The sequence below is a fragment of the Manis pentadactyla genome, chromosome X (genome assembly GCF_030020395.1).
Source record: "Manis pentadactyla isolate mManPen7 chromosome X, mManPen7.hap1, whole genome shotgun sequence".
Classification (NCBI taxonomy): Eukaryota; Metazoa; Chordata; class Mammalia; order Pholidota; family Manidae; genus Manis; species Manis pentadactyla.
The window spans coordinates 63,593,227-63,612,543 of record NC_080038.1 but is presented as its reverse complement, the minus strand read 5'-3'; the positions used below and the strand labels follow the sequence as shown (position 1 = coordinate 63,612,543).

Sequence of the window (19,317 nt, the reverse complement as noted above, 5' to 3'; positions counted from 1 at the left end):
ATTCTGATCAGGCAGGTGAGGAAAACTTATCAGAGGAGGTAACCTTCAAGGTAACCCTGAGGAATCTTAACCCACAGAAAATTAGGATGGGTTAGAACATAAGCACAGAGCTTGGCACATATTAAAAGCCTTGATAAATGTTTATGGAATAAACAATTTATGTAAATAGTGTCTCCAATCAACTCTGTGTTTTGGGGGGAACATAAATCAATCTGGCAAGAAGATGAAGAGGTCAGAGAGCAGGGGACCTTTAGAAAGAGTTCTAGTAATAATTATGACTAAAGGGAATGAAAAGCTGATTTAGCACGGTGGCTGTGGTCATGCAAAGGAGGACACTGCTGGTCCAGACACCACAGAAAGAGAGCTGATTGGATTCTCAGGGTGAGAGACAGAGAGGAATTGAAGATGACCAAGAGGGTGGATAGGGAACACAGGAAGAAGAAGCAGATTTAGGGGAAGATGAATTTGAAGCTGGTATTGTTCCTTCATTTCCAGAATCTAGTTCTAAGTTAGACCTTCTCACTAAGTCTCAACAGGGACCCCACTCAGGCAGCAGCTAAAGGTGGATTGGATATTTGGTTTGGATTAGGTTAGAAGAGAGACAGCTATGTATGTGCCCATAGGAGCCAAGCCTGTATTTTCCATCCAGCTCAGACAGTAGAGCTTTGGCAGAGATTTCAGGGTGAGTGAGGCAAGGAAGGAGCATGGCATAGGAAAGCGGGGGTAGTGGGGTCCAGACCCTGTACTATATACGACAAAATGAGTTAGATGAAAAGGTGGTTGGGAATGGTGATGGTGGCGATGAACAGGTCCTTCCCAGGATCTGGGTGGTTTGAGGATTCTTGAGTCTGTGATAGTATCATACACTCAGCCTTCTCAGCCTTAGTCTCTTCGTACCACCACTTAACAGAGGTGGTGTTACACTTACAAATTTGATTAACACCTAATCTCCCAAAGGACTTAGCCTGTGTCATAGCAGACATTTGCCACACCCTCTGTAAAGCCCTGGTTTCTAAGGTTCTTTCCACCGGAAGCTATGACAGAAGGAAATGTGTGGGTGGGGAGGGGTAGTGGGTGAGGGGCCCAGGTTCCCGACACAGTCTACACCCAAGGAACGAAGAGCAAGCGCCATGTTGAAGCCACCATTGCCACTCAGATCCCTCTTATTCCTGCAGCTGCTTCTGCTGGGGGTGGGGCTGAATGCAATGCTCCCCACGCCCATTGGGAATGAAGACATCACAGCTGGTGGGAAACCTGGGACTGGAGGGGGTTGGTGAGGAGGGAGGCTATGGGAAGGGGCTGTACAGAAACTTGTAACCTGCCACTGGACATTACAAGTATGCAGGCAGAATTTAAGAGTACTGTGGGGAGGGCAAGGGGAAGGGTTCCCTACCTCACCCTGCTTCTTCTTCTGACCATCATTTCTTCTCTTTCCCTTCCCCACTTCATTTTCTCCCCAACCTAGATTTCTTCCTTACCTCTAGACTCCCTGGGACCCTCAGTGTTCCCATCCGGCCCCTCCCAGAGGTCCAGTGTTTTGTGTTCAATGTCGAGTACATGAATTGCACTTGGAACAGCAGCTCTGAGCCTCAGCCCACCAACTTGACTCTGTACTATTGGTATGAGAAGGGGGATGCATAGGGGAGGAGGAGGGGTAGGCTGAATGCGGGAGACTGCATGGGGACCAAGGAAGAGGGTATCTGGCATCCCAGGCTCCCCACTATTTTCTCATAAGTCAGTTCAGAAGAGATGAGTCGGGGCTGCAGATATCTGTAGTTCCCAAGTTCACTCACTGTTTCTGTTCCTTCCAACCCTTCTTTAGGTACAAGAACTCAGATGATGATAAAGTTCGGGAGTGTGGTCACTATCTATTCTCTGAAGAGATAACTTCTGGCTGTTGGTTGCGAAAAGAGGAGATCCATCTCTACCAAACATTTGTTGTCCAGCTTCAGGACACACAGGAACCCAAGAGGCAGGCCATACAGATGCTAAAACTGCAGGATCTGGGTAATTTGGAAAGGGGCTCATGCATCCAGGGATATTGTGGGGCACTGGAGTATATGGAGTGGTATTCCTTCACCATGAGGGTACTGTGCAAAAAGGAGGAGGTGAGGGATTGGGATGGGGAAGGGAGGAAGGGTCAGGGGCACTGCCTTCAGGATCCTGACTTGTCTAGGTCAGGGGAATGACCACACATGCACACATATCTCCAGTGATCCCCTGGGCTCCAGAGAATCTAACTCTGCGCAACCTGAGTGAATCCCAGCTAGAACTGAGCTGGAGCAACAGATACTTGGACCACTGTTTGGAGCACCTGGTGCAGTACCGGAGTGACCGGGACCGCAGCTGGACTGTGAGTGACAGGGATATGGATGCAGCAGCTAAGGCCAAGCAGGTGGGGAAGAAAGGATTCAGTCAGTCAAATAGGAGCACCTGATCCCAAGCTCCTGTTCTCTTGTCTACCCTCTACTCCCCTCCAGCACCTTTGCCAATCATTGCCAGTGAGTTTTCATCGTAGGTTTCCCTATCCATACTCTTCCCAGTGTCAGACAGGTAGATAAACCAAAGGAAGCCTTTCAGGTGATCTGGAGAGTAGGCATTAGATTCTAGTTGGGGAAAGGAGTAAGTAGTGTGGCTTGATTAGTCAAGAGTGGAGGAAGGCACTGGGAAGAACCAGAAGATGATGCTGGCCTGGCAGGGAGGGACAGCAGTTTTCCTTCCAACTTTTGCAGACATTCATCTTTCCTTCACCCTCTTTCTCCCCCAGGAACAATCAGTGGACTATAGGCATAGCTTCTTTCTGCCTAGTGTGGATGGGCAGAAACTGTACACATTCCGGGTTCGGAGCCGCTATAACCCACTCTGTGGGAGTGCCCAGCATTGGAGTGAATGGAGCCGACCAATCCACTGGGGCAGCACTACTTCAAAGGGTACAGTGAGCCTAATGCATCACCCCAACCCATGAGCCCAGCACCCCAACCTTTCTAGAATGACTTGACTTTTGCTCTGTCTCCCTACCCCTAAGCTCCCAAAGTTTGTGGGCCATCTCTCCTCACCATTCAACACCACCTCCCAGGAAGCGGGGTTATTTTGTGTAGAGTTGGGTGGGTGTGTTGTCAGAGAAGGGGGTGGCTTGAGAAGGAGGCTGAGGAGTGCTCAAAGTGGATAGAGAATGCATAAGGTTTCCCTGCAGTATTTCCAGAAAGTCTGCATGGTGAATGAAGATGGCTTTGGAACCAGACAAACCTAGGGTTTAAACCTGCCTCTGCTACTTACTACCTCTTTGACCATGGGCACCACGCTACCTCCTTGATTCTGTTTCCTCATCTGCAAAATGGAGATAATAACTGGCCCCCCACCAGACCCCTGTTCCCTCCCCACCCCCAGTGCCTTGGGAGTTGTGAGGATTATGTATATGGGAAAGTTTAGCACAGAGCCTGGCACTAAGTCGGGGCTCTGTACATGTTGGCACGTAATAGGGACACTACAAATGTAAATCCATTCTTTGTTCTCCTTTTCTATAGAGAATCCTTCGTTGTTTGCATTGGAAGCTGTGCTTATCCCCCTTAGCTCCATGGGATTGATTATCGGCCTCATCTGTGTGTACTGCTGGCTGGAACGGTGAGATTTCAAGAATCCCTGAAAAATAAGGGGGAATGCTGGGAATAGCAAAGGAGGGTTCTTACAGGGTCTCCAGGAATAGAGGGTGGGACAGTAAGGAATGAGGGATCACCCTCAGTGGGCATGGTGATGCATAGAAGCTTCAGGCGCAGAGGATACAGAATCCTTTTGTTCAGTGTGGGAGAATGGGGAGAAGGGCAACAGAAGAGCATAAACAGTGTGCTGCTGCTCCCTCTTTCTCCCCCTCAGGGCCATGCCCCGAATTCCTACCCTCAAGAGCCTAGAGGATCTGGTTACTGAATACCATGGGAACTTTTCGGTGAGAACGTTATCATAGGCAGACGGCAGTCTGTCAACTGCCGACTGCCTGACAACAAGACAGAGTGTGGAGGGCAGGCGTTGGGGGCCGAGGGGAGGGAAGGAGTGCTGCGCTAACTGTCAGGATGTGGCTGATCAATTGGGGGATGGGCTGGACAGAGAGAGACACACAGAAGAACTGATTATAGGTGGGTTGAAGCTGATGGAAAAAATGTTCTTGGGGGCCCAGGAGTGCAGATGCCCCTTCCATAATCACAGTGGTTGCAGACGTGAGAGCTCCCTTGGCACAGAGTCTGGGTCTTTTCCTTCCTTTCCCTAATTGACCCCTGACCTGGAGTTATCTGTCTTTAGGCCTGGAGTGGTGTGTCTAAAGGATTGGCGGAGAGTCTGCAGCCAGACTACAGTGAACGGCTCTGTCACGTCAGTGAGATTCCCCCAAAATGAGAGGCTCTAGGGGAGGGGCCTGGGGGCTACCCCTACTGGGCTCTTCTGTGTTACACAGTGACACCTGAAACCTGAGCACTGACACTCTGACGGAACCCTAGGGTCCTGTAGCCCTAAATTATACTAACTTCCCCTCAGATGAGCCAGCCAGTCCGATGCTCATCTTGCCCCACCATGGCTGATTTTGAATTTTGTGCCCCCTATAACTGCCCCCTTATTCAATATCTCTTACTTGAGAATTGCCCCTTTGCCCTGTATGTGTTTCTCATCCCTCCCAATCTAGCCTTCCTCCTCTCAGGATTGTTTCTTCCGCCGTCCTGCTGTCCCTCCCTCCCTCTTTCCATCTACCCTTCAGTTATTCCCGAATCAATGAGAAATAAAGTTTCTGTTGATAATCATTAAAAAATGTCTGTTGTTGGGGCACGGGAGCAAGGGAAACATGGGGCGCAATAAGTGTGATCAGCAAGCATGGTGCCGAGGGTAGGAAAAAGGAATAGTAGACTCATGCTATAAAGGCAGAGGTACTACAAATTAACTAGAAAAGAGTACTGTTCTGGAAACTTGCTTTTCTCTAGGTGTCCTGCTCTCCTTCCGGTCCAGCTTGGAGTTAGATTTGCCACGTTGTCCCCATTCCCAACAAATCTTTTACAGACCCCATCCAGGTTCTTCTCTCATCCTTACTCCACCTCCTGCCACACATACCACTTCTGACCTCATAATCCCTCAACTGCAGCCTCAGGCCCCACCCCTAGGGATGTTGGTTATCCACAACTGCCAACAGCTCTCTCCTGCCCGCCCTACCTGGGCCTCCTGAGCCTATGCAAACCATCTGCCTCTTCAGTCCCCAACCCTATGGGCCCACTTGGCCCACCAAGGCCTCTAGAACACCCTCCTTCTACATGACTCCTCAGGCCTCTCCCTGAAGAGTGAGATCTTGAGAACATGTTCATTTTCATCAAACATGGAGGTGAGGGGCCTCATAGAGCTGGAGTCTGTGTGAAGGGCTGGTGGGGGGGTTGAGGGCAGTGGAGATCACAGGGATAGTATAACTAGAGAAGGGCCACATGCCCCATCCCATCTTTTCTCAGATAATCAGTTTTTGGTCAATATTAATTGCTCTGTACTCCTGTTCCTGCATTACATCCGCAGTAAAGTGGGGTTGCCTAAAACAGGTGAGGAGTTCAGGGAGGGGACTCATGGCCAAGGGTCAGAAGTGGTAAGGTCATCTCTGGCCCCTAAACCTTCCTGCTGGCAAGAAGATAGCTCCTTGAATCCCGGCAGCTTCCTTCAACTCATTCTTGATAGGACCACTGGCCCTTTTTGCTCCCACTCTCCTTCCTTAGTTGCCCAGTTACCCTGTGGCTTCCCTCTAGACACCATCGATTTGTGTGATGAAACGGGGACAATGAAGATGCTTTTTCTGATGAAGACCCCTGGAGACTATGCCAGCAAATTCCTTACAGCTCGAAGCACCTACTATGTTTGTAAGGTGGAGTGTGGGAAACCAGGTAAAGGTTTGGGAGCATTCCCCAGAGAAAGGGCAAGGCCCTCCAGTGGGATTGTGAACCTTGTCCTTAAAAATGGCCCTCAACTGAATCCAGACTCAACATCTCTAGTCAGCCTAAGAAAGGGCACCACCTCTATGACAATGGGTTAGGTCCACACAAAGTTGGCCCACCACCTGATCCTAGGGATGGTCCTGAGGGAAGGAGATAAAGTACATCAGCTCCAGGTAGTGCTGGGCATTAAGGTCTTGAAATCTTGGGCTTTGGAAGGGTGGGTGGAGCCTGCATGACAGGCTTTGGATAGCACTCTGCCGTGTTCACAGGAACCCCACTCAGGAATGTCTACAAAGCTTTTGTGCCACTCCTGAAGAATCCAGAACCTGAGCTACTTGGTAAGGAGTAGATGGAGGAAGGAGGAACATGCACAGTACTGCACATAGCTGGGGGATGGAGAATTTAGGGAGGGACTTGAGTAATAAGGCAGGTAGGATCACATAATCCTAGGAAAGGGGAGTGGAGTCTAGGTCCACTTTAGGAGGGATGTTGAGCTCAAACCAGATGGAGTGTGAGTCTGTCACTACCCCTCCCCCCAGTTCCCTGTCATCTTCTTGGTGTACCTCCAGGGGCTCTCACCACTCCCATTATTTCCATCTTCCCCTTCATCCTTTTCTCTTGGAGTTCTGGTTCCAATTCCCATGGAAAAGGGCAAAGCTTGGGTGCCTGCAGATCACTCCTCAGCCTAACTTTAGGCCCAGTTACTCCCTGGTCAATGATGGGAGGGCTGGGATGGGTAGGTGAGGTCTCTAGTCCTCAGGGTGGGAGTGCCTTTTCCTGCTTCCTAGATGCCCTGCGTACACAATGTGACTCATTGGAGAAGAGCCGAGTGAAAATACTTAGAAGCCAAGAAGCCAAGAAAGTCACTTCAGTTGAGTCCTCTGCCAACGTCCCAGTAAGACTGCCCAAATGTGGTCTGTTCCAACACCCCCCATTCCCCACCAGACCATCAGTCTCCTCCACCCTGACCATCTGGCAAGAATTTCTGTTCCAAACCCAACATCTATGCCCCAAGACCTGCCTCCAACCTCTTTTGTCCTGCCTTTGGCCCTAGTTTGTAGAACATTCCCTGCAGGGGCCTCTTTACTTACTGACCCTTTCCTCTTCCAGTCCAAATCAGATGGAGAGGGGCCCACCCGCAGGGGTCTGCTCTTTAGGACCAGAGCGGACTTTCTGAATAGAAGCAATAAACATCGCTAACAAAATAAAGTGACCAAGTGAGTGCAGTATTACTAGTATGAAATTTCTAGAATTTAATGTGAGGTTCTGTTTGCAAGAAAGATTCATTCTCCCAACATCTGTGCCAAGGCTCAAGTATGGCCCAGACACTGGGGAGGCTGAGGGTGAATAGGAGTGGCAGGAGAGGGCAGGGGTGAGTACACTGGTGGTGGATGAGGAAAGGCTGTGAAGTCTAGTACAATGAACCATTAAGGGAAAGACTAGGGGGTGGGATCCTCTCCAAACAGACTACCTCCCCTTGAGAGGCCCTAGGACAGCCCGCTTACTCCTGCTGGGTTAGGTGGCAGATCAGTCTTCCCTCCTGCCACTGCACTCCACCACCTCCCCCTTTCAAAATTCCCCCACCCCCAACCTGGGTGTCTGGGCAGCAACCTCCTGCAAGCCCTTTGCTTTTCCCCTCCCTCCCCCACACCCAAGAGGAGCAACAAGGCAACAGAAACCAGAGCTGGTTATAGGCATTTATTGAATTTATTCATTTATTGATTTTACACACTTCCCCACTCCAATCTTGCACATGATGCAATCTGGGTAGGCCAGGCGCTGACACAGGAAATGATGGGAACCCACAGCAGGGGCGGGGGAGGAGACAATGCAAAGGGTAGGCAGGGGCACAGAACAGGGAGGGGCTGCTTTGGGGGCTGGGGTGGAGGAACCCCAGATGGCCTTCCTGGCAGGTGCTAGTAAATCTGATCCACATTACCCTCCATCCCCACTCATTTCCCAGACCCTTGGCCAAGCTCCCCAGCTCCCAATTCCCTGTTCCTCCCCTCCCCTTGCCTGTCACTACACACACCTCCATGTAACCCCCGTAGCTAGGCAAGGGGAAGAAGGGCAGAGACAGCTGTCAGGGTCTTTGAACAGGGAGGTCTCTGTGCCTAACTTTACCACCCTAAATCCTTACCCCCTTCTCATCTCCCCCTTCCCCCTTCCCAGGTCACAGACTAATTCCAGGCCTTCAATGCACCCTCCCACTTGAGCACTAGCACACAGTGGGTCAGGCGAGAGTGTGGCTGCACCCCAACACCACACATTCCCAGGCACAAAGTGACAGAAGGAGGGTACCTGGCTTCATTTTTTCTTAGGGAAACTCCAAACTAGTTCTGCACAGACCTTGTTCTAGACTTGGTCCCAACACGTGGGAGCACTTCCCCTTGCTCACTATATTGCTCCCCACTGCTGATCTCCCACCTCCCTGGAGTTCTCTCCCCCACTTCCCTGTGTTTCCCCAAGTAATGTCTGTAGTGTTTGCATCATGTCGCTATGACAAAGCCTTCAGAAAGAAAAAAGCATTCTCATCACTAGCACCTTGCCACTGTTAAAAAATCTCTATATTGGTGTTTATACTTCTTGAAAAGTTTATAAAAAGCCTTTCTTATCTACAGCCTTCCAAGGGTGATTTGGCCAGGCAAGCCACTCCATTGCTAAGACCTTGGCCTTTCCAGGTCCCTGCTACCCACCCACCCCCACACACATGCCACTGGCCTAAGGGGCCACTGCATAAAAATCCCAGGCTCAAGCTAGCTTGGACCAGCTCAGATAAGACTACAAAAAATCCTGCTCCCAAAGGCAGGGTAAGGCCACTGGTGACTTCACATTTCCAACAGCATTGCCCACCCCTGCTATAAAACCTAGGGGGTTGAAATGGGTCAGGGGGCCAGGGACACTCCTGAGAGGCAGCCTCACACCCTAATTGGCACAGTGAGAATAAGCCGTTTCCCTTTCCCCTCTCCCTTCCCTACCCCCATAGTTCCTATATGGGGCAGCTCTTTCTTTATAATTTCCTCAACACCTGTGTGAACAGACCCCACCTAACTCTAAAGCAGGGTCCCAAATTCCCAGGGAGTGGTCAAGGGTAAAGAGTGGTATGGGCACGCCTGCCCTCTCCTCTGTGCAGGGGACAAAGCTTCCCGTCATGGCTCAGGGATCTGTGGGAAGAAGAAATGGAGGACACGGTAAGAGGCTCATCTCTGCCAAGGGGCCTGGAGGTCCCATCTGGAAACTACGCCACTCTAATATGTCATCCTCTCTCCAATTCCCCAGGAGCTCCAGCTACCTCTTGTTCCAAATCTCCCCCTTGCTCAGATCACGGGACTAGCTGGGCACCTAGGAGCATGTATAGGTTGTGAGATGCTACTGTGATTAGCAGGTGCTGTACCTGGCTCAAAGTTGAAGTCCAGTCCCTCACCCCCATCCATGAGGTCACTGATGATGTTATCCATGTCACACTCCAGGTTCTCCATATACATGTCAAGATCAAGATCCTGAGGCATTCTGTCTTGGCTCGAAGCTTCAGTAGGGGGTGTGAGCACAGGTGTCCCCAGGGTCTTGGGGACAGGACTACCCGCCATGACTGGAGGTGGTGCTATCATAGAAAGAGCGGGAACCAGACTGCTGGGACCTGGAGCCTCTAGGGGCTTGGAACACAGGCCGACTCCTGTGGCTAGCTTACTGGAGGAAGGCATCCCCCCCAGCAACAGAAGTGTCGGAGCCTGGGACAGAATGGGATCTACCTGGGTCATGAGGACATCAGCAGGGGGTGGTGGTGTATCAGAGGTGAGCAGGGCCTCCAGAGACTGGGAGCTTGAGAAGCACCCTTCTCCTGCTGACAGGGGCCCCTCTGCTGGGCTGAAGAGGGAGGTGCTGTAGGTGTGTAGGGGGCCTGTAACCCCAGGATGCTGCAAAGAGAAGCCAGAGAGACTACTCCGAGATAGCAGAGAATGGGGAGATGTGAGATTGAGCCCATCTAACAGCTCAAGATCTTCGTTTAGGGTGGGAGGGACACCCCCTGCATAGCTGCTGGCTGAAGCTGGTATTTCCTCCTCTGCCAGCACCTCAGACTCTGGCCTCATGGGGGAGAGCCGGGTGCTGACAGTGCTAGCATTTGAACTGCTTCGTGGACGGAAGGTGGTCCACACATCAGCTTCCTCATGGTTTCGAGAGCAAGGGCTGCCTGACCACTTGGCAAAGTGGCCAACGGGGCTTATCGGGGTGGCACCTTTGGGTGGAGCTGGCAGCACAGCTGGCTTCTTCTTGGGGGCCTTGCTGCGGCCCCGGAGCAGCTTGCTGCTGCTATCCATGGAGGCTGCCCGGCGGCGGGGTGCCTTGCCGCTCTTGCCTCCCTCGGGGTTCAGCATCCACCAAGAGCTCTTGCCAGTAGACTCGTTGTGAACCTTAATGAACTTGCTGTGCAGGGACAGGTTGTGGCGGATCGAGTTCTGGAGGGGCAGAGGCAGAAGGAAAGGGGCATGAGGTGTGTGGAGGAAAGGTCAGTGGCTATCAGCTGACTCTCAGCAGTATCTCTCTGGGATGCAGCAGGAGCATTGCCAGAGATGCAAAGCTTTGTCAAGTCCAGAGGGAAAGCAGGCAAAGGGAGGGAGGGACAATGGGGGGAGACCATATACAGTTCCCACCCCAAGATAACCTGCCACAGACTTCCCATCACAGGGGTCCACCAGACAACCTAAGTAACCACCTACTGCAGAGAACACTGTGCCCACCCTGGAAAAGCTCACAGCACTGTACGCCATCCAAGTCTCGGGGGATGGGGTGGGCTGCTAGCTGGGGCTGGTAGGCATTTGGGAGACACACCCTGACTCTGCAAGAACTAGGGTCAGGTGGGAATGAGCATTCCACAGCTCCAACCTCTTTCTTTGAGACACACCCTCAACTCCATTGAGACCCAGTTTCTCATTGTGCCTCAGACACACAAGGCAGATTCTTCCTTTCTTCCCTCCTTGTCCTGGGAAGGACCTCCCCTCTAAATTCTACCAGTGTGTCAAGACCAAGTTTAAATCCCCTCTCTTTTAGAGAGTGGTTGTTTGACTTCTGCAGCCAAATTTCTGGTTGGGCATTTTAAATCTGCTCTACACAATTTTCATCTATATTGTATTGTTTATAGTTTCACATCATCAGCCTCATCAAGTGTAAGCACCCAGGGCCCAGATCATGCTGTTCACTCAGGCAGCCCCAACAGTGCCCCTCAGAGTGCCAAGCTCCCAGACCATAATCAATATTTGTTGCCTGATTGGTGCATGGCCCCCGGTGACGGGTGACAGTAGTGAGCCTCCCCTCGTAAGGCTGTCTCAGCTCCTGACAGCCTTGGGTATTGGGAGGTCCATGTTCTCCCCTCCTCCCTCACTGTTGCTATTCTGTTAGAGATAAGTTTCTTACTTCCAGGGGCCCAGGGAGCTGAGATTGACAGCTTCATGAGCCTCCAAAGCAGCTCATTTTTACTGGTTGCCCCAGGCTAGTTACACCAGCCTTTTGTGTCACCCCCACACCCTTCTCTTTCCTACCTCCTTTCCCCTACTTCTCCTCAGGAATTTGTGCAGAAGATCTCCAACCTTACAGGCATTTGACCTCCCACATGGAACTCTTCAGCTATTAGAAACTTGGGAGGAGCCCAGAAAGGCTTGGAGGAACTAGGAGGCTGAGGCTATGGATAGTCAGAAATCACTTTGTATGTTTCTGACTGCTGCTCTAGATCAGGAGACCCTTTGCCTGGGGAAAGATGCTTAAGCAGCTTCTTGTTCCAGCGCTCTTTAGCCAAAGAACTCCTTGTCTCCATGGCACCCTACAGTAATGGTATCCCAGCTACTCTGACTGCATTGACACTCCTAGTTCCCTCAAGGAATCATGCTTGTCCATCCAGCTGGGACTTTTAGTAACTGAGGACCACAGTGGCTTCTGGCACCATAATATCCCCCCTTTTTGTCCTCTAACTCTGGGTCTACTGAGAAGGCCCATTCCTTTCCCTACTATGCGGTACTCATGAGGCCCGAGGTCTATTTGTTTCATAACTTTTTCTTTGGGCCTCAGAACTAGTACATGGTACAGCCTCCTATCTGGAGAGGTCAGCTCCCTAAAAGCCTATGTAATTCTTACCTGTGGGAAGCGGAGTGACTGCTACTTGCTCATCAAGCCACCTAAACTAAGCTTTCTTGTCCTAAGTGAGTGCCGCCCCCTGGTGGGGTGGGAGTAACCTTGGCACATCACAAGGGAAGCCAGTTCAGGTCATGAGGCTTCCCCCTTGAGTAGGGTGGGGTTGGGGATAAGGAGGGACAACCATGGAAGCCCCAGGCTCAGCCTGACTTGGATTTGCCATCGCTCCAATGAAGAGAGTTTGGCAGAATGGACTACAGGAAGAGCACATGATTTATGATTTATACTTAGACCTGAATTTAGGTCCTCATTCTACTGCTATTAGGTGTTTCCTAACCTTTCTATTCCCTAATTTCCTAATATGTAAGATGTGGAATCTCAGAACTGCTGTGAAGATTAGTTAAAAAAAAATTAAAACTACTTTGTAAACTAAAACGCCCTAAGTGTAAATTATAAGGAGGGACTGCACTCCCACAGCGCAACTAACAACTCATGCTTATTTCTTCTACCCTGGAAAATGAACCTAAGGGAAAAGAAAAACAGCTGTGCAGGCTGGGTCCAAGGAGGGGAGCTCTTTATGAGCTGAGACTGTGGTGTGGCAGTCTACCCAGAAATAGTGCCAAGGGTCTCAGTCAGCTGTTCTCTTTTCTGTTCTGCCCACCCCCTAGGGACACAGCAGATCTGATCCCTTGCTCTTGTATACCTATGGGAAGACCCTCTGCTGGCTCAACCCTTCCTTATATGCTGACCTCACCACCTATGGGGACGCAAGATGTCAATAGATTGAAGCCACCAGATTTTGTGATTAGAACCCCAAATTTCTTAGGACAAGTTTTTGGAACATCTAATGAGACCTTTACTCACACGGTTTCTTCATGGAAGGCCAAAGGAACTCCCAACCTTGTGCTTTAAAGTCAGGGCCCTCTCTCTTTTTTGAATATCACTCGTTTCCTTTTGCAGCTCCACTCCAACTCTTGGGTGGAGTTCTAGAACAGTACCTCTACACTGAGGTACTGGGAGTCAGCAGGGAATCCAAATTAATCCCACAGGAATGGGAGAAAAGGTTTTGGGGTGAGAGGTGGGGGAAGGAGGAAAAGCAAGGTCCGTGTGGGCAATCTGCACAGTTCCTGCTGTACATGGGATAAAGACTTCTCTGTGGAAATAAGTGTTTGGGGCAGCCCAAGCCAAAGTGCTGGGAGTGTTGAGCAGTGAGCAGAGAATTCAATTTTCTGCGGGGCCAGGACAGTGTCTTTTTCATCTGTGATCTTCCAGCATCAAGCTCACTGAGCACAGCATATACCATGGCCTAAGTAAATGTTTGTGTAATTTTCGATTGAACGTGGATCTCCGGGGTGGGGGCGTAACAGGGGCCCCAGAGTAAGAAGTAAGAAGGCTAGGGGGCTCAGGGACAGATGGTATTGGGACGGAGGTAAGGGGGTCAGAGTTACCTTCCATCCTGCTGAGCTGTTGCTGTCGCCCTTGTCCTTGAAGTAGGGCACAGTGCGGACCATCCACTCATAGATCTGGGCGAGTGTCAGTCGCTTCTCAGGCGCGCTTTCAATGGCCTGGCTGATGAGTTCTGCATATGACTGATTTCCCCAGGCATTCCGGCGGGAGCCTCCCTTCCGAGGACCTGTTACAGCCCCCAGGATCCCGGGCTGGGGGCCCCCTGCCGGCTCTGGGAGCCGCGAGGGCAACAGGATAGGCTCTGAGCGCCCCTCCGTGTGTACCTTCTCTCCCAGACCTGGCTCCACCTCGGGTGGCTCGGGAGGCTCTGTAGCGAGCTCTGGTCGGGGAAGGGGCCAGGTGCAGGAGCGGGGACGGCTCTGGGGTTCGAAGTCGGGATCGAGGTCTATGATCGCGGCAGCCCCTGTGGCTGAATTCTCATTCCCTGGATCCATACGTGGAGTTGGACCTCCGCCGCTCAGCGTTCAGAGGAGCCTTCCACAGTCCCTCACGATGCCTCCCCCCAGGGGGGAAGCACCGAGGGCCAGGAGGCACATTCCTGCCAGTCCTCAGAAAGTAGCTAACTTCTCCCCTCGCCCCAGGACGCTAACCCCCAAGCTGTCCCTTCCACACAGTTATCTGATTCTCTTCACGACTACAGCCTGCAGCCTCAGAGCTCTTTCCGAGATACCACCTGTAACCTCCGCCTAAGCAAAGAGGCTTCTTCTCCAACCTCTCACTCAACTTCCTGCTCTTTTAAACCTGAGACACGGTATCCCCTCATACATTGTGCTTCCATTCCCGAAAGTCTCCTTAGCCTCAGTTCCCTCCCCCTTTTAAGTTGCTGACCCCCCGACACTCCTCCCAAATTTCCTCCACCGGGATCGCTGCCCTCCCCGACGCCCCGCTCCCTCGCGTCACTTGCCCCTCCCCTGACTCCCCTTCCCCCCGCCTCTTCCAGTCCCTCCACTCTTAATAGGGCCCAAGTCCTCGCGGCCACAGCCTCTCTGATTCCGGCACCAGTCTCCCTACCAGATCCCCGCTATTCCCCGCCCCCCTGGTTTCCTTTTTGTTTTGCTCCAAGCAACAGCCCCAGCCTGACGTCTCTGTTTACCACTCGCCGGGACAGCCATCTGCGCACGCGCTTGGAGAGCCCGTTGGGAAACCGAGTTCTTCAGTCTTGCCACCCCGGTCATTCTTGAGGACTACATTTCCCGTCCTGCTTCCCTTCCAGGAGCCTGATAAAGACGGCCGGGGAGCGGCGTGGAAGGATATAGGGAGGTGGTACTTCAATTACAAGAGGTCGTCGCGAACTTTTTCTTTTCTTTAGAAAGCTTTTCCTCCTCTCCCTCGCTTCCTACCTCCTGCCTGTGATTCGGCATCGCCCAGGTGACCGTGTTGGGAGATGCTGGGCCTTTTCCTCTTTCAGTTAAGAGAGGGCAAAAGGGGGGAAAGGCTTTCTCTACAAGAAGCAGAAAACCGCTTTAGGCATGTTGAACACTTGGGTGGAGGGCTCGTGTCACAGAAAGGAATGGTTAGTTGATGATTGTTTCCCCCCAACCCCCCGCCCGAAACCCCCATGTGCAGTTCATGCTGACAGTGCGGTCGCTGACAAATTTTCTCTACTGGCTCTTCTGGCCTCCCTTTAGTTATTGATATTCTCCAGGATTCCATCTTGAGCAGCTTCACTTCACATTCAACAGGTCTCAAAACGAACTCATTATCTGTTCCTGCACCCATACCCCTGCCCTCTGGCTACTCTTATCTCTAAATTTGGTTAATGGTTGTCCTCATCTACCCAGTCTCCCCAGCTAGATTTAGCCTTTGCCTTTTCATCTCCCTAACTTCCCACATCCACACCCCAGCTCAAGACCTTATTTATCACTAGATTAAATTGCAATATCCTCTTTTTTTTATTTTCGTATCATTAATCTACAATTACAGAAAGAACATTATGTTTACTAGGTTCCCCCCTTCACCAAGTCCCCCCCACATACCCCTTCACAGTTACTGTCCATCTGCGTAGTAAGATGCTGTAAAATCACTACTTGTCTTCTCTGTGTTGCGCAGCCCTCCCCGTGCCCCGCACGCACTATACATACTAATTGTAATGCCCTCTTTCTTTTTCTCTGCTCTTATCCCTCCCTTCCCACCCATTTTCCCAGTCCCTTTCCCTTTGGTAACCGTTAGTAGATTCCTGGGTTCTGTGATACTGCTGCTGTTTTGTTCCTTCAGTTTTCCTTTGTTCTTATACTCCACATATGAGTGAAATCATTTGGTACTTGTCCTTCTCCGCTTGGCTTTTTTCACTGAGCATAATGCCCTCTAGCTCCATCCATGTTGTTGCGAATGGTAGGATCTGTTTTTTTCTTATGGCTGCGTAATATTCCATTGTGTATATGTACCACCTCTTCTTTATCCATTCATCTACTGATGGACACTTAGGTTGCTTCCATACCTTGGCTATTGTAAACAGTGCAGCAATAAACATAGGGGTGCATCTGTCTTTTTCAAACTGGAGTGCTGCATTCTTAGGGTAAATTCCTAGAAGTGGAATTCCTGGGTCAAATGGTATTTCTATTTTAAGCATTCTGAGGAACCTCCATACTACTTTCCACAATGGCTGAACTAGTTTACATTCCCATTAGCAGTGTAGGAGGGTTCCCCTTTCTCCACAACCTCGCCAACATTTGTTGTTTGTCTTTTCGATGATGGTGATCCTTACTGGTGTGAGGTGATATCTTATTGTGGTTTTAATTTGCATTTCTCTGATTAGCGACGTGGAACATCTTTTCATGTGCCTGATGGCCATCTGGATTTCTTCTTTAGAGAACTGTCTATTCAGCTCGTCTGCCCATTTTTAAATTGGATTATTTGCTTTTTGTTTGTTGAGGTGTGTGAGCTCTTTATATATTTTGGATGTCAATCCTTTATCGGATCTGTCATTTATGAATATGTTCTCCCATACTGTAGGATAACTTTTTGTTCTATTGATGGTGTCCTTTGCCATACAGAAGCTTTTTAGCTTGATATAGTCCCACTTGTTCAATTTTGCCTTTGTTCCCTTGCCTGGGGAGATATGTTCATGAAGAAGTCACTCATGTTTATGTCCATGAGATTTTTGCCTATGTTTTTTTCTAAGAGTTTTATGGTTTCATGACTTACATTCAGGTGTTTGATCCATTTGGAGTTTACTTTTGTGTATGGGGTTAGATGGTGATCCAGTTTCATTCTCTTACATGTAGCTGTCCAGTTTTGCCAGCACCATCTGTTGAAGAGACTGTCATTTCCCCATTGTATGTCCATGGCTCCTTTATCAAATATTAATTGGCCATATATGTTCAGGTTAATGTCTGGAGTCTCTATTCTGTTCCACTGGTCTGTGGCTCTGTTCTTGTGCCAGTACCAAATTGTCTTGATTACTGTGGCTTTGTAGTAGAGCTTGAAGTTGGGGAGCGAGATCCCCCCACTTTATTCTTCCTTCTCAGGATTGCGTTGGCTATTCGGGGTCTTTGACGGTTCCATATGAATTTTTGAACTATTTGTTCCAGTTCATTGAAGAATGCTGTTGGTAATTTGATAGGGATTGTATCAAATCTGTATATTGCTTTGGGCAGGATGGCCATTTTGACGATATTAATTCTTCCTAGCCAGGAGCATGGGATGAGTTTCCATTTGTTAGTGACCTCTTTAATTCCTCTTAAGAGTGTCTTGTAGTTTTCAGGGTATAGGTCTTTCACTTCCTTGGTTAGGTTTATTCCTAGCTTTTTTATTCTTTTTGATGCTATTGTGAATGGAATTGTTTTCCTGATTTCTCTATTAGTTCATTGTTAGTGTATAGGAAAGCTACAGGTTTCTGTGTGTTAATTTTGTATCCTGCAACTTTGCTGAATTCCGATATTAGTTCTAGTAGTCTTGGAGTGGAGTCTTTAGGGTTTTTTATGTACAATAGCATATCATCTGCAAATAGTGACAGTTTAACTTCTTCTTTACCAATCTGGATTCCTTGTATTTCTTTGTTTTGTCTGATTGCCGTGGCTAGTACCTCCAGTACCACGTTGAATAACAGTGGGGAGAGTGGGCATCCCTGTCTTGTTCCCGATCTCAGAGGAAAAGCTTTCAGCCTCTCGCTGTTCAGTATGATGTTAGCTGTGGGTTTATCATATATGGCCTTTATTATGTTGAGGTACTTGCACTCTATGCCCATTTTGTTGAGAATGTTTATCATGAATGGATGTTGAATTTTGTCGAATGCTTTTTCAGCATCTGTGGAGATGATCATGTGGTTTTTGTCTTTTTTGTTGATGTGGTGGATAATGTTGATGGATTTTCGAATGTTGTACCATCCTTGCATCCCTGGGATGAGTCCCACTTGGTCATGGTGTATGATCCTCTTGATGTATTTTTGAATTCGGTTTGCTAATATTTTGTTGAGTATTTTTGCATCTACATTCATCAGGGATATTGGTCTGTAGTTTTCTTTTTTGGTGGAGTCTTTGCTTGGTTTTGGTATTAGGGTGATGTTGGCTTCATAGAATGAGTTTGGGAGTATTCCCTCCTCTTCTATTTTTTGGAAAACTTGAAGGAGAATGGGTGTTATGTCTTCTCTGTATGTCTGATAAAATTCAGAGGTAAATCCATCTAGGCCAGGGGTTTTGTTCTTGGGTAGTTTTTTGATTACCAATTCAATTTCGTTGCTGGTAATTGGTCTGTTTAGATTTTCTGTTTCTTTCTGGGTCAGTCTTGGAAGGTTGTATTTTTCTAGGAAGTTGTCCATTTCTTCAAGGTTTTCTAGCTTGTTAGCATATAGGTTTTCATAGTATTCTCTAATTATTCTTTGTATTTCTGTGGGGCCGATCGTGATTCTTCCTTTCTCATTTCTAATTCTGTTGATGTGTGTTGACTCTCTTTTTCTCTTAATAAGTCTGGCTAGAGGCTCATCTATTTTGTTTATTTTCTCAAAGAACCAGCTCTTGGTTTCATTGATTTTTTTTCTATTGTTGTATTGTTCTCAATTTTATTTATTTCTTCTCTGATCTTTATTATGTCCCTCCGTCTGCTGACCTTAGGTCTCATTTGTTCTTCTTTTTCCAATTTTGATAATTGTGACATTAGACTATTCATTTAGGATTGTTCTTCCTTCTTTAAATATGCCTGGATTGCTATATACTTTCCTCTTAAGACTGCTTTTGCTGTGTCCCACAGAAGTTGGGGCGTTGTGTTATTGTTGTCATTTGTTTCCATATATTGCTGGATCTCCATTTTAATTTGGTCATTGATCCATTGATTATTTAGGAGCATGTTGTTAAGCCTCCATGTGTTTGTGGGCCTTTTTGCTTTCTTGGTACAATTTATTTCTAGTTTTATACCTTTGTGGTCTGAAAAGTTGGCTGGTAGGATCTCAATCTTTTGGAATTTAGTGAGGTTCTTTTTGTGGCCTAGTATGTGGTCTATTCTGGAGAATGTTCCATGTGCACTTGAGAAGAATGTGTATCCTGTTGCTTTTGGATGTAGAGTTCTATAGATGTCTATTAGGTCCATCTGTTCTAGCGTGTTGTTCAGTGCCTCTGTGTCCTTACTTATTTTCTGTCTGGCGGATCTGACCTTTGGAGTGAGTGGTGTGTTAAAGTCTCCCAAAATTTATGCATTGCATTCTATTTCCTCCTTTAATTCTGTTAGTATTTGTTTCACATATATTGGTGCTCCTGTATTGGGTGCATATATGTTTATAATGGTTATATCCTCTTGTTGGACTGAGCCCTTTATCATTATGTAATGTCCTTCTTTATCTCTTGTTACTTTCTTTATT

At 48.8% G+C, this 19,317-nt stretch overlaps 3 protein-coding genes across 5 annotated transcripts; 2 read left to right on the top strand and 1 right to left on the bottom strand.

Moving 5' to 3' along the window:
• Positions 1–1,087: 1,087 nt before the first annotated feature.
• On the top strand, positions 1,088–4,789 carry IL2RG (interleukin 2 receptor subunit gamma). Its single transcript, XM_036898294.2, has 8 exons — positions 1,088–1,245; positions 1,466–1,619; positions 1,823–2,007; positions 2,214–2,353; positions 2,768–2,930; positions 3,525–3,621; positions 3,871–3,940; positions 4,291–4,789. The coding sequence occupies exons 1-8, from the start codon at positions 1,131–1,133 to the stop codon at positions 4,381–4,383; spliced, it is 1,017 nt and encodes a 338-aa protein (XP_036754189.2). The 5' UTR covers positions 1,088–1,130; the 3' UTR covers positions 4,384–4,789.
• Positions 4,790–5,325: 536 nt separating this feature from the next.
• Positions 5,326–7,142, top strand: CXHXorf65 (chromosome X CXorf65 homolog). Its single transcript, XM_036898226.2, has 6 exons — positions 5,326–5,350; positions 5,472–5,555; positions 5,757–5,891; positions 6,212–6,280; positions 6,731–6,837; positions 7,053–7,142. The coding sequence occupies exons 1-6, from the start codon at positions 5,326–5,328 to the stop codon at positions 7,140–7,142; spliced, it is 510 nt and encodes a 169-aa protein (XP_036754121.2).
• A 484-nt stretch (positions 7,143–7,626) lies between these two features.
• FOXO4 (forkhead box O4) lies at positions 7,627–14,418 on the bottom strand. 3 transcript variants are annotated; one of them, XM_036898276.2, is made up of 4 exons: positions 13,511–14,417; positions 9,692–10,396; positions 9,337–9,543; positions 7,627–9,106 (listed from the first exon to the last, which is right to left on the bottom strand). In XM_036898276.2, exons 1-4 carry the CDS (start codon positions 13,961–13,963, stop codon positions 9,092–9,094), a joined length of 1,380 nt encoding a protein of 459 aa, XP_036754171.2. In that variant the 5' UTR covers positions 13,964–14,417; the 3' UTR covers positions 7,627–9,091. The 3 variants fall into 3 exon arrangements, with proteins under 3 accessions (XP_036754171.2, XP_036754170.2, XP_057351457.1); XM_036898275.2 differs by having other exon boundaries at positions 9,337–10,396; positions 13,511–14,418; XM_057495474.1 differs by lacking the exon at positions 9,337–9,543 and having other exon boundaries at positions 13,511–14,418.
• Between the last annotated feature and the right edge of the window lie 4,899 nt (positions 14,419–19,317).